The sequence below is a fragment of the Rhyacophila brunnea genome, unplaced genomic scaffold (assembly GCF_057557595.1).
Source record: "Rhyacophila brunnea isolate RB1 unplaced genomic scaffold, BYU_Rbru_1.0 scaffold_11, whole genome shotgun sequence".
NCBI classification, from domain to species: domain Eukaryota; kingdom Metazoa; phylum Arthropoda; class Insecta; order Trichoptera; family Rhyacophilidae; genus Rhyacophila; species Rhyacophila brunnea.
This window is the reverse complement of record NW_028232763.1, coordinates 3,113,588-3,131,092: the sequence shown is the minus strand read 5'-3', so window position 1 is coordinate 3,131,092 and position 17,505 is coordinate 3,113,588. Positions and strand designations below refer to the sequence as shown.

The 17,505-nt window shown below is 31.7% G+C and overlaps 2 protein-coding genes across 3 annotated transcripts in view; one reads left to right on the top strand and one right to left on the bottom strand.

Annotated features, from left to right (window-relative positions):
* LOC147078283 (ATP-binding cassette sub-family G member 4) overlaps window positions 1-17,505 on the bottom strand; it is a 102,940-nt gene that overhangs the window by 37,890 nt on the left and 47,545 nt on the right. The gene's annotated exons all lie outside the window — the stretch shown is intronic.
* Window positions 8,608-13,581, top strand: LOC147078287 (transmembrane protease serine 9-like). The gene is made up of 2 exons (XM_085960435.1): window positions 8,608-10,086; window positions 12,173-13,581. Exons 1-2 carry the CDS (start codon window positions 8,748-8,750, stop codon window positions 13,495-13,497), a joined length of 2,664 nt encoding a protein of 887 aa, XP_085816561.1. The 5' UTR covers window positions 8,608-8,747; the 3' UTR covers window positions 13,498-13,581.

The following is a 17,505-nucleotide window of genomic DNA, read 5'->3' as shown; positions in this document are numbered from 1 at the left end:
CCATGCCCATGACTATACTAGAAGTGAATAACTGGATCCATAAAACACGTGACACTTGTTACAAGTCTTTTATAGTTAAAGATTGCTAGACGAGTTGTACAAGGAGTCTATAACTAGGATTTTTAAATTGAATAAAATGCCTTTTCATAGACAATGAAACCAAAGTATAGTGGTAGTATATATTCTTAGTATCATTGACAATCCATTACATTATAGATTATAAACATAAATATTCCGCTATATAGACATCCCGAATTGCGTAATTACGAATTGCGTTCAAGAAATTCATTTTCCGAATTGTCTCATTTCCTGAGGAAATTGCGAAAAAAAATCTCGACTTTCATTTAGAACAGAATGTATTTCCTTTAGCGACATAAACATTTTTGGGATGAAGAATTTTGTCGGTTAATTTTTTTTGGCCATAATTATCTGAAAATAATTACAAGATAAAAAGTACTTTTTATATACAACGTTTTTCAATTTTCTGTTGAATCATATAAACATGACTTGACTAGCTGAAGCGATCAAAAAATTTTGTACTTGATAGAAATAATACTAAAATGTCATTTTGACATGTCATATTGATTTCCATAGTAACGCACGTATATATTAATAATTTAGTTGCTAGGACCCCAGACCCCTATCAACCAATAATGGTGTCGAAATAACTTTTAATACAAGACAGAATTAACTGAAAATGAATTCAATTCTACTTAAACATGGCTAAAAGTATTAAAAAAATTCTGATATATTCTAAAAGTTTCAAATGTCTAGCTAGTCGGGAAGTTAGTTAAAAATCGATTGCAAGATTTGTACCGGACAAATAAAAATACGAGCTAAGAAAAACGTTGTAAAAAATCGGCAATCTCGAGAAATACAGCGTACAGTGAAGCAACAACAAGAGTAATTTTAACGACAAATGTCTATTAGAAGTATGTATGATGCCAGTGCTCACATGATAAAAATCTAAAAACTATAAACGACCACAGGACTGATTAACTCTCCGAGTTTGGCGGATATACGTGATAGCGAAGAACTAGGGGTGGGTCAGGACTAGCGGAGGCCGTCATCCGGCAGTGGATCTACCCCTATGTGCGATCCTTATAAGATCATTCCTAGGCCTCCACGCAGTAGAGGTTTGTATTAAGAGATTTCTGTTTTTACGAAAAGCGGATGTTAGCCACTTGCTCAACCTATTAGGTCAATACTTTGACTCGAACACAATTTGAAAAACAATATGTGTATTTGCCAGATCCAAGATATACGAGGTGTTAAAGTGTTAGGCCGTCTACGGTTGCAATTGCAAGTTGCAACCAAGATTGCGTGTATATTTATTTGGCACACTAGCACCACAATACATTATTGAGTACATGAATGTTTATAAAATAGTAATCGGAAAATAGCCTACTATGTTTAACTCATATAAGAGCATTATATTGTGTAGCTATGCTGTAGGACGTAGGTGTTAAATATATTCAATTTAAAAAAAAGTCTTTTTTATTTATATCAGATAGAATTTCAATATTGTGACCATACCGAATTTAGAAAAATTTCGAGTTACAAACATTTTTATTATTTTTTTTAAATCAATGTCGTTTTAATTAAATATAAAATACATGTAGTAATAGACTAACACTAAATACATGATTAAACAATATTTTTGCTAGCTTAAAGAGAATTTAATTTTTTTGATAAACAGCTATTTAATAATATGTATTTAATTAATTAAATGCAATCTAACCGATTTTTTTAAACGGTACATGTTCAAATACGCGCGTTAACATGATCTTGCTCACTACTTCAATTTTAGTTTGTCAATTTATGGATACGGCCGTACGTTGTAGCTTAACCACTGGGTAATAACAAAAGGAATGGCGTATTTCAAAAAAACACTACCTTATACTTAGGTCAATAATTATTATAAAGCAATCATTATTCGTAGAATGTTTATCACACTTGAATGGTCAAAAACATAGTTTATAATTAGTATATTTAGAATTATCTTCAAATGTGTTAATCTTGCCCATTTTTTCAATAATAAAATGCCTTATTCTTGTCAAATTTGGGATCACAGAGATTATCAATATAATTTTTTATCGTAAATATTTTACAAAAATAATCCCGCCATAAATTATACTTATGGTTTTATAAATGCGTTTAAAAATTATTAAATGTAAAAAATCTTAATACCGCTGCACATTCATGTACTGAAATATGACTATATTCTAAAATATTAGAGCGAGAGGTTTAAAATAACACTATTTTATGTAATAAAAATTCTTTTTGCAGTCATCTAATGTTTAAAATAAATATAAAGGATAACAAAGCTTCAAAATTATATAAATAGATTATCTACAACGTTTAAGGAATGTCCAGGATCATGGTTTGAAAATGCAATAAAAGTTCCATTTTGACCTACGCTGAGCATGTCCCCCTTTAAGTTTTATCATGAGTCAGGAAACTCATTTAGAGAAAAATCATAGATTGAAGGAATACTAAACTTGTGTAAACTACTTCTTTTATTCAATGAATAATTCATAAGATTTTGAGAATGCAACATTCCATATATTGAACATACGTAACTTGAAAAACATCTCTGATATATACCCACTAGAGAAAATCATATTTGAAAAAAAATACGAAGCTTGACAGGATTTGAACCCGGCTTCACCCCCTGGCCCCCTCAGATGCTTGCGCCTCGCCTCAGATGATGGTTACTTAAACCCTGACGGCTAAAATTATTAAACATGGAACATGCTTTGCCTACTGATTATCTGAATGCTGGTTGTCCAAATTCGAAAGAAAATTTATTTGTCAAAGTAACCGAATCCAAAGGATTCAAACAATTTTACTTTCTGAGAATTATTTAATTACAATAATAAAACTAAAGAAGTAATTAACTTAATAATAACAGGCGAACAATACGTCGCACAGAATATACGCTACTTAACGTAAAATGAAAATAATCGGCGCGCATAAGTAATCGGGGCGGGACGCGGGCCGCGGGCGGGCTGCGCGTCTATAGTTATTCTACGTCTATTTTTCGTACCGATTTTGCGTCGGAGATCATGAGTAAAACATGTTCCATGTTGAAAATGTTTGAGCTAAGTCGAGGAAAGATGCATAATGGGGAAAGATGCCCTTCGCTAAAACGTCGGTGTAGTAACAATTGTTAGAATCTGTCATTTGTAACGGTATACAAATGCTAGGTGCTGGACCTGTCAAATTTGATATTGAATAAATACGCTAAAATAACGAGGAAATTACACATTTATTTGGTGGTACATATTGTGGAATACCTACAAACTATGGTGAGTATATACATCCACTTTCATCTGATAATGATATGTTGAAAAATAGTGTAGGTATATTATAGTGAGTGTAGTGACCTACTTTTTGATTTTTGAAATTAAAATCCTCGGAATTGAGCCATATTCAATGATTCCACTGAAATCGAATCTTTGGGGTAAACTTAAGATTTCTAACAACTCTGATTTAAAAACAAAGCCTTTGTAATTAATTTAAATAACAATTTAGCGAGTTTGAACTATAAGAATACATCATGCCTTTATTCAGTGCCTATCTAATCTATTCTACGTAATCATGATGCATTCGTATCGTTCAAACGAGTTACAAAGTCAAACTTGCTAATTTATTAATTAAATCAATTACAATGGCTTTTGTGGGTCAAATGCACAGTGAAATAAATTTTCTGAATAAATATTAACATTAAGTACACCTACTATGACATAATCTAAATGTTACATCGTTGCTAAAATTAAGAGCAAATAAACCTTCGCTGTATGCAGTATATTTATTTATTATTTGAACGCTTTAAAATGTTTCACCGTCGGAATTTTATTAATGTGTGAACGAACTGTCCTTGAACGTGGTTCTGAAAAATAATACGAACAACAAATTTTTAACACCCCTCATGAAGGTAAAAGGCCATGCTGATCACCTAGATGGGTTGTTTTTTGGGAATGTTTATATTGTGTATTTTTTTAATTAGATCACATTATTATATAACACAATAATAACAATATTATAGAAAATTTATTAAAAGCTATATAAAATAATTGTTTTTTTGCAAGTTCGAGTTGTATCAGTAAATTTTATTTTATGAATGGTTTATTTTTATAAAACATGATTTTTGTAAAAAAAAAAATATCATCGTGTATAATTATGATTTTTTTACATAACAACTTATAAAAATACATTTTATACAGTTTTTTTTTACTATAAGTTTTATTAAAACTTAAGAGCCGTGTTAATAGTTTCAGATGTAGGTAAGAATATTGTTTTTTTTTTTAATTGAAGTTGTTAGTAAAATTTAATAAATTTCAGTTTTGCTAAAACGTTACTCTTACCCTTAACCCTCCCCCCATTGTATTAATATTTAGGCATTTTAAGAGCGAATTCGGGGGGGAAAGCACTAAATGTTTCCCATAATATGTTGCTTTCTGGCGGCTCTCGTGGTGCAGTTGGTAAGGCGCTCGCCTTCCACCCGAGAGTTCCTGGGTGTTTGTGATTGTTCAAAATTACTAACAACCACCTTGTACGAAAAAGCAAGGACATGGTTATTAATAATTCTAAAAAAAAAAAAATATGTTACTTTCGGCCATAGCTTTCAATTTTCTTCGGTGAACATCGTAAATAATTATATAGTTTCCATCTTAAATATATATATATATATATTACCAACATCCCGGCTTCTTAAACACTTAGATTCACAATCTTGTTGTATAAATACATATATATATATTATCTGGTCAATGATTACAAATGGCCAAGATTCAAAAGCATAAGACGGTTTATCTATTCACAAAAGAAATTTTACATAAGTATACAATATAATATACACAATAAATACATAGGTACATTTCTTACATTTTTAAAGATGTCATTATAGTGCCATTATAAAATGGTTTATATGAAAGATCCCATTGATTGTGGTGTTTTCAAACATTGACGTTCATATTGTTCTGTGAAATTCCAACATGACTTTCTATAGTTATGCATACCTACCACCACACCCACTTTGGCTCATTCAATTATTTCGTCAATTCGCTACAGACTTTTGAGGTAACAGGTAAAATGTTCCATACAGGAACCCATGATGTACTGTCTTCACTCAGAGTCTATTTCAAACCCTCTAAATTTAGGATAGTACTGTGCAATGTGTTTTCTACAGCACCATATTCCAGACTGATATTATAACTGTACCAAAAATCGAAAGGCCAAAAATGGCCCAATGCAGCACATGGAAAAAATACGCTTTTATCTGGTGTATTAATGCAAACCTGCCTAATGACGACTGTTTGATTTAATGATGTTTTTGAATCTGCCAATTACTGGGATGATGGCTTATATATATTTTTTTTAATTTTATATTCATCATTATTGTATAGGTACTTCTAGGATTGGTATTATATTAATTGACCTTAATATTAAAAAGGGACCACTAGGAAACCATTTAAGAATCTGTGTAACCTGCTCCGTAGAGCAGTAAACCAGTAAAACAGTATTTTGTATAATCATTAATTTAGAACATATTTGTATCATTGACAACTCGTGAGATTACATATTGCCATGGATGTACAAGTGTCATTCACATTACTATAATGAATACAGTCAGTGTTGCCATATTTTTTTATGCTGATTATAGTACAAAGGCGTAAAAATTATATTATTTCTAAAAAATATATAGTACAGGAACATATTTCGTCTTTAATCCCTTAAAATTATAGTATTTTGGTATATTTGGCATAAAATTATAGTATTTTACATTTTTCGCGAAATAAAAATTATAGTATTGTACTATAATTATAGTACGGTTGGCATCACTGAATACAGTAAGCAACTATAGTCACGTCAATAAAGTTCATCGTAATTCGTACAATAACATCAGTAAATTATAATAACAGGTATATATGTAATAAAATAATTAGTATTCATTTACTATCAGTTTCTCAGCAATGATACACAAATGGTAATATTTTTAGTTGGTTTCCTTATACAAGGTTTTCGTAAGTTTTGCCTTTAAGAATTTAGGGTTAGTACTGCAATGCAGTACTACTAAAGAGACATATTATATTGACGGAATTACGTAACGTGAAATTAAATTCAATTTAACGAAAATATACAATTATTATAAGTGTTTTTTATCAATCAATACGTACGGTACCTACGTATACCAGTGGCGAAGGGTGGAGGTAGGCTTTTAAGATCCAACATAAATAATGGACGTTAAGCATTGTCATTCATACGTATTTGTTTTCATTGAAATAAGACTACAATTTGCAGATGATGTTGGTTTGTTCTTAAAATTCAATTAAACCCTGCGAAAACCATGTCATAATAGATAATAGTCAAAAAATACTCGCCTATCTATAACATATCTAAAATTATGCAATTAAATCATAGATAACTTTAGATTTTTTATAGATAGAATATTATTTTTTTTATCTATTATAGTTTGGTTTAGGCAAGGCTTAATGAATAAAAAAAATGAACGAACAACATGTAATATTTGTATTCTTAATTCAACGAAAACAATTAATTATGAATGAAAAAGAGTGCATAATTTTTTTGTATCGCCAAAAATATACCAAAACTAACATGGTTTGGTTTAGGCAGGGTTTAATAGCTTTTTAAAAACTAACAAACACCGTTTGTAAATTGTAGTCTTAGTCCAACAAAAACAAATACGTATGACTAACAAAGTTTAATATGCACTATTTATGGCGAATCTTAACAGCCTACCTCCACCCTTCGCTACTGACGTATATAAGACACATTACAAATAAAAATAATATACTTATATCTATTCTATTGTTTAAATCCATGTTCCAGTACTAAAACTTATGAGATTATTATTATCACACATTATACATAATTTCTATGGAAACTATTTCAAATTAGAGACAGTATTTTTTTTGTAAATCGTCACCAATCCATTTCGTACGCAACTGTAATAGGTCAAGCAGTAATTTAAATAGTCTGACCCCAGAACCCGAACCCTGACCCCGAAAAATTACCGTATTGACAGTATCGGCACATACTCATCGACCATAATATCTACTTGACAATGCTATATAGATAACAAATATTTGTCTGAAGAAACACAGGTGTCCTGTTCCGGTCAACGATAGTTATCGCCTTTCAGCATTGAATAAAGACGAACAATTGTGTTTTCTTCACAATATGACATATAATTTATCATGGATGTATTCTATGTTTAAATATATATACATACTATCTTTTTTATTCAACGAATAATTCACAAGATTTAAGAATGTAATAATCTAAGGTACTGTTCGGTTATACCGGAGGCAGCGGAAAACGCATTTTGAAAATAGCCGATAAACTGGATTATTTGTTAGTTTGGGTTAGTTTAGGTTCGGTTAGGTTGGGTTAGGTTAGGTTTGGTTAGGTTAACCTAACAAATAATCCAGTTTATCGGCTATTTTCAAAATGCGTTTTCCGCTGCCTCCGGTATAACCGAACAGTACCTAATCTAATTATTGAACATGCATAATTTTGAAAACACTTATGAGAAAATATATTATAACCAATAGAAAAAATCTTTTTTGAAAAAAGTAAGACACCCCCAGGAACCGAACCTGCATCTCTCGGGTATTGCGCCCATGCACATAGACAACTATGCTAAAGGCGCCATACTTATTTGCGTCAAATTTTAACTAATGGATTTTTTTTAATACTCTCTGAAGCGTTTTCTAAATTGAACTACTATTGGTGATCGGCTTTTGTATTTTAAATCAAAGTAGGTCTAGGTACTTATTACTTCAATTACTAACCGGCGTCACGGATCAATCCAAGATTTTTTGTTGTAATTTACTTGAACTTGCTAATAATTTTTAATGAACTATTTTTTTTATTCAACGAATAATACACAAGATTTAAGAATGTAACATTCAAATTATTGAACATACATAATTTTGAAAACACTTCTGAAAAAATATTATAACCAATTGAAAAAATCTTTTTTAAAAAAGTAAGACACCAGCAGGAATCGAACATGCATCTCTCGGGTAATCGCGCCCATGCACATAGAGACACATATCAGAAAAATACAAAGCTTGCAATTTGAGACATTTTTTTGATAATTTAAAATTTAAACTGTATTAATTAATAAATTTGTATATGAAAACATTAAAAAGAAATGTATTTTTTATTTTAAGTCAAAGATAAATTTACAATAAAATTTTTAAAAAATGTTATAAAATGTGAATTTTTTAAGGATTTAAGGAAGATTGTCGACAAAGATTTAAGACTAAATACTTAATTTTATTATTTTTGTCAGTACCTACTTCTAGATTTTATTGTCACTGATTCATCGTTGATGAAAAGTAATGTTTATAATACATCGGTTGACTTCTGAATCTTCGAATTTTGTGCGACAATTTGTTATCGCCGCGTCCTGTGGTTTTGTGACCTGACCCACGATATCACCCCCCCCCCCTCCCAGTCATATTGACTACCAAGAGTAACACTACCGTTTCTATACCTAGTTCTATCAAAACAAGTCTCGCTAGCCATGTGACGAGTTCTCCTTGATAATTTGATGTAAACATACTACTTAATTATTACAAGACAATTTGTGGGTCTGACCGGTAGTGAAGTTATTCTTTATATTTGTATAGCTAAAACAGTAGTGTTAAATTATATTCATTTATAAATTAGATTGTTTTTAAATTTAGAATCAACAGTGTTGTAAAATAATTATGGATGTATTAAGAAAACGGACAGTATTTTGTTTGGTAATAACACTATGTGCAGTAAATTGGTGTCATGGAGCTACTATCCTTGGTAACCCTCAGGCCTATGCGGAGCCCTGTTACAATACAAGTGCTGTTTATGAAACATTTGAAGGAAATCAGCCACCAGGGGATGAACACAAATACAAACTTGGCATCGATACATCAAAAATCCCAGAAAATCCCATTCTGCCAGCCGGTTCAAAAATTTGGTTGAAGTTTGATTCTTACGTTAAACTAAAGCTGCATGGAAACTTTGGACGAATACAGGAGGACAACGGAAGCTTTGTCATAAGAATTCATACAGAAACAAAAGAAAATCCTTCAATAACTGTCAGAGGAAAAACGGATAAACCATTTCCGAACATTGTAAGTGTCATTGTACACGATGAAGAACTTTGTCCTGATGGAGCAAAGACTCAGATATGGGATAGTTTACTTGATGAAAGAATTGGAGATCCATCGTCTGCGACATCTCCAAAAAACGAGACGAAAATAGTAAGGGCGTGTGGTCAAAAACAGCTGGAGTTCAGCGAATTGATTACAAATGCACAGGGTACTACGCCAGGAGACTGGCCGTGGCATGCTGCTATCTTTAGAACAAAGAGCGCTACCGTAGCACAACAAACTTACATTTGTGGAGGAACTCTGATCTCCGACAGAACCGTTGTCACTGCTGGACATTGCGTCGTTGAAAATGGCATCAAAGTGATACCAGAGAGACTTTTCGTTGTTCTAGGAAAGTACAACATCGTCGGAGGAGATATTGCATCACAAGAAAAGGGAGTGTACGAAATTATATTGCATAGTGGATTTTTAGTGAGTACACTTAAAAATGATATAGCACTTTTAAAACTTGCTTCAGAAGTAGTTTTCAGTGATTATGTCCAGCCGATTTGTCTATGGGATAAAACTAGAGTCAACAAAAGGCACGTATATGGAAAACCAGGAACGGTAGTTGGATGGGGCATCACTGAAACTGGTCTGCTTTCTACGCAATTGGCGCAAGCCATCATGCCAGTTGCTACTGATGATGACTGTCTTCTAAGTTACCCCGTCTTCTTTGAAAGATTCTTAAACATTAAGACATTTTGTGCAGGTTTTAGGAACGGAACAAGTGTGTGCAACGGAGACAGTGGTGGTGGAATGTATTTTTCTGAAAACTCTGCTGACGGAAGTGCAGTTTGGAAATTACGTGGTCTGGTGTCAGTCAGTGTTTCCCAAAAAAATAGCAAGCAGTGTGACCCCACGAATTATGTTGTATTTACCGATGTTGCCAGATATTTGGTTTGGATAGAAAATAATCAATAATCATAATATATTATATTAAATAATACGACTTCATTCTTAATAATTAGTCTTGTGAATGTTCAGTAATGAATACAAAAATAATAAATAAACGCCATTAAGTTTCCAGCATAACTTTGATATATTGACGTATACGAATAATGTACGATTATTATTAAATTTTGTAATTAAGTACCTATGTATTTATTTAATAGTTAAATATAGTCACTTAATTATTGAATCACATCACACTAAACTTATACTGTTTGATTCGAATTATTGTCCAATAAAGTTATCATTAATTTAATAATATATTGTATTTAAATAATGTCCCTACCTAACATTAAAGAATAACCAGGGCCAGATTTACGCTTGAAGGGGCCCTGAGAAAATAAATATAAAAAATAACTTATTAAAACGGCATTCTTCAAAAAAAAATATTTCTTTCTTCTTATTATTTTATAGATTATAAAATTATATTCTATAAAAAAAAATTATATTATAAAAATATTATATTATACAATCATCACGGATGTTTTGGCTGATGCAAGTAAAATTGATTAACCTTTTAACATATAAATTCTTCTGACATACAATTTATTGTGAATACTATCTAAACTTCATGGCCCCCAAAAGGGGGTGGGGTGACAGGGCTTTAGCCTGTGGGATAGTAGTCTGACGTGGCGGATCGACCAGATAAGTGAGTTAATTACATTTCACAGATTTGCTCTAATATTAAAGAAAGTCGCCTGTGGAACTATTTCATTTGGGAGGTTTTAATAATTTAAAATACGTGATTTTGCAATTAAATGTTTGATTATTGTTTGTAGTAGTTTGCATGTAGTGTTTTTAAGAATTATTAATAACCATGTCCTTGCTTTTTCGTACAAGGTGGTTGTTAGTAATTTTGAACAATCACAAACACCCAGGCTTTGAGAAAAATACATAAATATTGTGTCCTCACTGGGAATCGAACCCAAAACTCTCGGGTGGATGGCCACGCTTTACGCACTACACAACGAGAGCCCCCAAATTAAGACTATTGTGTGTAGATACTCGACAACTTCAAGTGGATTTATTAAAAATTCAAAACATCTTTAAAAATACACTGAATACCCTTAATTTCACCTGGGACACCATTTGACACTGGGACACGCTACTGTAAACCGTCACACTATCTTTAATCCTAGCAATAGGTAGGGGTGGCGCCAAAGATCCTGGCCCGCTTCAGGAGCTATGCAAAGTCATATTGTCTTCCACCTAGTATAAGTTATCAATTCTTCTATGAGGTATGTAAATTATTACTTAATATAACTATACTATCTGAGATAATTATGTCAAATTTCGCCAAAAAATGAGTAACCAGATTTGTAATTTAAATCAAGATAATTCTTATATTACTAGGTAACATGATTTATAGTTGGGAGTCAGGAATAGACCAAATGTTACTATAAAGTGTTAACCATTATTATATCATAATATCAGCGATATGTATACCGGGAATTTCTCGTAAAAATTTTCATTCCAAAAATAATAAATAAAAATACGGTTTAAAGTTAAAACATTAAAAAAAATACACAATAATAAATTACAGTCGTGTATACAATTATTTATTGCTTTGATGGAATCATTGAAAAGCCAATCCCTGTTTTCTATATTTACTTAGGTATCTAAATCTATAGACGTAAACTTTGCATTATTGTATTATAACATTTATTTATCAGCTAATCCATGTCGATTCGGAGTCACAAAAAGAAAATATTAAATTCTTAGTAAAATGACAATTTTCTAAAAGAAATTTTAATAATATGTCGAGCATGATCAGCTGTTGTCGACCACTGATCTTAATCGATTTACAAAATATGTAAATTAAGATTAATATATTAAGAATAATATTTCACACAGGAGTGACTGGTTTTACTTGAAGAAATATCAAAATATGTCATTAAAATATAATTCGCGTATCTGATCGGTTGGGTATTTTTGTTTATAAAACTATTTCAAATAACCCCTCGTTAGAATAATAATTGTCTTGATTTACTTCAAATGTTCGTAAATCCGTGATCAGTGTAATTGAGTGACAACGTATCCAATCATGGCTTTAGTAAATAAGCAGACAGTTTTGTTGTTTATGGTAATAGTACGTGAGATAATAACAAGTGACGGAGCCTATCTGGTTGATAATCCATTACTTCGTGAGTATCCCTGCCACAACACGACTGTTGTTTATGAATCATTTGAAATAAATCAACCGCCGGAAGACGAAAGCAAATTTTTTCTTGGCATCGAAACAGAAGAGATTCCAGGCTTTCCCAGTTTGCCAGCCGGTTCCAAAATCAAGCTTAAATTTGACTCTTATGTTAATCTAACACTTATAAGTGAATTTGGTCGCATTGACGAGCAAGGAGGAATCTTTATAATAAGTGTGCACACTACAACAACAGAAGATCCTTCGATTATCGTCCGAGGTAAACAAGGAAAACCGGTTCCAAATCTTTTAAGTGCTATTGTCCATGAAGAAGAACTTTGTCCTGATGGAGTAAAGACTGGATTTTGGGACCAATATATACGAGGATCCGTAAATATAGCAACATCTTTAAATGCCATTGAAAAACGAGCAAAGAAATGTGGTAAAAAACAACTAGAGTTTAGCGAGTTAATTACAAATGCGCAAGGAACTAAGCCAGGTGATTGGCCGTGGCACGCTGCTATTTTTAGAACAAGAAGTGCTTCTTCAGCTGAACAATCTTATATTTGTGGAGGAACTCTCATATCTAAAAGACTTGTCGTCACGGCTGGTCACTGCGTAGTAGAAAATGCCATACAAGTGATTCCAGAAAGACTGTATGTATCTCTCGGAAAGTACAACATCATCGGAGGAGACATCGCATCTCAAGAAAAGGGAGTTTTTGAAATTATACTGCATAGCGGATTTTCAGTGAGAACTCTTGCTAACGATATAGCATTGTTAAAACTTACTTCTGAAGTCAGTTTTGGTGAATATGTTCAACCGATTTGTATGTGGGACACATCGAACAAAGATAAGTCAGTTATTTTTGGAAAACGAGGCACTGTTGTAGGTTGGGGCATAACTGAAACTGGTGTTCTTTCAATTGAATTGGGACAAGCAATTATGCCAGTGGCCACCGATTTCGACTGTCTTCAAAGTTATCCTATTTTCTTTGAAAGATTCTTAAGTGATAAGACATTTTGTGCTGGTTTCAGGAACGGAACAAGTGTTTGCAACGGCGACAGTGGTGGTGGAATGTACTTTCCAGAAAATACTCATGAGGGAGATGTTATTTGGAACTTGAGGGGTCTGGTGTCAGTTAGCGTATCTCAAATAAACAGCAAGACGTGCGATCCGACGAATTATGTTGTGTTCACAGATGTTGCTAAATATTTAGATTGGATAGAAAGCAATCATTAAGATCATCGTTATTTCAACTTGGATAACGTAATAATATATTTGTTTGACTACTTGACATAACCTATTACGAATTGAATTACTTAATTATTATATGATAATAATTATTAAAATGTGTATAACAAAACAATATATTGTTTTTATTTGTAAGTATAAGTATAATTTATTATGTATAAGGGAATTTTCAGGTCACAGCAACTAAGCAGAGTGATTCTACGAATTATATTGTGTTTACTGATGTTGCCAAATATTTAGATTAGAATATAGAATGTAATCAATAGTGTACGGTGCAGATTAGAGCCTGTGATTTTTCGTTTCCATTTTTTTTTCTCGAGAACTAAAGATTGGTTAATTTTATTAATCTCTCGAAAATTTCGAGAATTCTTGAGAAATATCTTCATTTTTTTTTGTTAACTTATCCGGCCGAAAATTCATGCGGATTGAATCAGTTGAGATCCAATCCGCGATTTTTTAATGTTCCTGTTTCAGTCGACAGCTTTCTTTTACCGTTTCAACACCTCTTTGTTATTTTTTCTTGGCGATGTCTTTACATACCTAGCGAAAAAATACGAAGCTTGCAATTTCAGACATTTTTTTGATAAACCTTAAGACATTCTGTGCAGGTTTTAGGAACGGAACAAGTGTGTGACACGGCGACAGTGGTGGTGGAATGTATTTTTCCGATAACTCTGCTGACGGAAGTGCAGTTTGTAAATTACGAGGTCTGGTGTCAGTCAATGTTTCCCAAAAAAATACTAAGCAGTGTGATCCCACGAATTATGTTGTATTTACCGATGTTGCCAGATATTTGGTTTGGATAGAAAATAATCAATAATCATAATATATAATATGTGTCGCAAGATTTCAAAATCAGCCAAGTCCATAATAGATGAATAGGAGAAAACAGCTTTTTGTTTTCTCAAATACACAGTCACAAGGGTGAAAGTTTATATTATTTCGAGTATATAATATTTAAAATTAATAAATGCCACATTTTGATAATGCAGAAAAGTTCGAAAGCAGTAGTTCTTCAGCAATTCACAAAAAAGTAAAAAATACCTAAAGGTGGACTTGGCTGATTTTGAAATGTAGCGACACATATTAAATAATACGACTTCATTCTTAATAATTAATCTTGTGAATATTTAGTAATGAATACAAAAATAATAAATAAACGCCATTAAGTTTCCAGCATAACTTTGATATATTGACGAATACGAATAATAAATGTACGATTATTATTAAATTTTGTAATTAAGTACTTATGTATTTATTTAATAGTTAAATATAGTCACTTAATTATTGAATCACATCACACTAAACTTATACTGTTTAATTCGAATTATTCAATAAAGTTATCATTGAGTTAATAATATATTTTATTTAAATAATGTACCTACCTAACATTAAATAATAACCAGGGCCAGATTTACGGTTGAAGGGGCCCTGGCAAAAATATATTAAACCCATTAGAAAAATAACTTATTAAAACGGCATTCCTCAAAAAATAAATATTTTTGTATAGTCTTTTTGCTGTATGATATTTATGCACTACTATAATATGGTACTGGACGTAAAACGTGAACGTACTGCAAGTAAAATAAATTGCTTAACTTTTTTACGAGATATATTTTTTCTGACATAAAATAATTGTGATTAGTATCTAAACATCATGAGGGGCTGACAAGGCTCTAGCCAGGGGGCCCGACGTGGAGGATCGACCAGATAAGTGTGATTAACAAATATAACAATTTAAAATACGTGGTTTTTCAATGCAATTCTGGATTATTGTTTGTCGATACTCGACACCTTCAAGTAGGTTTATTAAAAATACAAAAACTCGTTAACAAATATACACTGAATACCCTTAATTTTACCTGGAATACCATTTGGAAAATACTACTGTAAACCATCACACTATCTTCAATCCTAGCAATAGGTAGGGGGACCCACTCCAGGATGTGGGGGCCATGCTAAACATATTGTCTTCCTGTGGCATATTTTTTTGCAATAATTATTTTCAATGATAGTTTATTTTATTAATAGTATCTATCTATTTTTGTAGAGATTTTCCTAGAAATTCATTCGCGTGTGTGCAGCTGCTTCGTCTGCCTCGTGTGTTTTCTAATGATTTCTTCGAAACTGCGAGGCCTATACAAATTTTGGTGCTCTGAACTATGGCCCTTTTAGCCCGGTAAATCCGACTCTGAGAATAATAAAAATAATTATAAAGACCTATTACAACATGTATTATCATTTATCAGCGTGCTTCCCAGAATAACAGACTGTTGGTTTATCACGGGTCGGCAACCTTTTCTTATCGTGAAGGGCACAGTATAATATATGAGCACGTACCACACTTTTGATATAGCCCTGTTAATTGGTATTATTTTAAACTGATTATTATTTTTATTGATGTTATTACTTCAAAGTTACCTAATATTTAGATGATATTTATATAATCATATTAATTCAAATTTGTCTGTTTCTTAAATGACTTGAATTAAAATATTCTAAAAATGTATTATAATTTCTAAACTTAATCAAAATTGTATATACGGTTCCCATATTGATGGATCTGCCGACTATGCTGCCGTGATCCGCGATAATATGTGTCACTACATTTCAAAATCAGCCAAGTCCACCTTTAGGTATTTTTGACTTTTTTGTGAATTGCTGAATAACTACTGCTTTCTAACATTTCTGCATTATCGAAATGTGGAATTTATTAATTTTAAATATTCTATACTTACTCGAAATAATATAAACTTTCACCCTTGTGACTGTGTATTTGAGAAAAAAAGCTGTTTTTCACCTATTCATCTATTATGGACTTGGCTGATTTTGAAATCTAGCGACACATTATTGTTTTTTCAATGGTATTTTGGTCCAGCGAGTAGAATCAATAGGTTGGGCCCGTAAAAAGGCAGTTCATAATAATAGCCTCCACGATTATGAGGAAAAATGGTAATTTACTTTTTTTAAAACTAAATCTAGCTTTTTTTCTTATACTTATGGGATTCTAAATTAATATAGATCCATCAGTTTTTTTTTCAAAAATCCGTTATTGTGAAAAATCAAATAACCATGCACATAATAAAAATTCTATATAGTGGAACCATACAGTGTTCGGTAAGTACTCTTATCTTATAAGTCAGCATTGGTGAACCCATGGCAAGCGGAAATTCTGCTGGCACTTGAAAACATGTAGAACCTTAGCCCCTGGCAATAGTGGGAAATTGAAATTGGTAAGAAAGATCAAAAAAAACAGTCGGCTTTGATTCTGCATATAAAATTTATTTGGCGGTAAAGCTGTTTTTTTATTCTTTTGGCACATCTTCCATTATTACAAATATTTTTTGAGTTATTTGGCACGTAAGTATAAATAGGTTCACCACACCTAGTATAAGCTATCAATTCTTCTATGAGGTATATAAATTCACTACACCAACTGAGATATGTCAAATTTCTCAAAAAAAGAGTAACCAGATTTGTAATTTAAATCAAGATAATTAATATATTGCTAGGTAACATGATTTATAGTTTGAGTCAGGAATAGTCCAAATTTAGTATAACGTGTTAACCATTACTGTAGCATATTAGCGATATACCAGGCATTTCTCGTAAAAATTTTCAATTCAAAAATAATAGATAAATATACGGTTTAAAGTGTAAACTTTTAAAAAAATACACCATAATAAATGACAGTCGTGTACACAGTCATTTATTGCTTTGATGGAACCAATGAAAGAAAATCTTTGTTCTCAATGTTTACTTAGGTATCTAAATCTATCGACGTAAACTTTGCATTATTGTATAATAACATTTATTTATCAGCTAATCCATGTCGATTCGGTGTCACAAAAAGAAAATATTAAATTCTTACTAAAATATCAATTTTATAAAAGAAATTTTAATAATATGTCGAGCATGACCTGTTGTCTACCACTGCTATTTATTTTAATCTATTTACATATTAAGAATAATATTTCAAAACTGATCGGACACCAA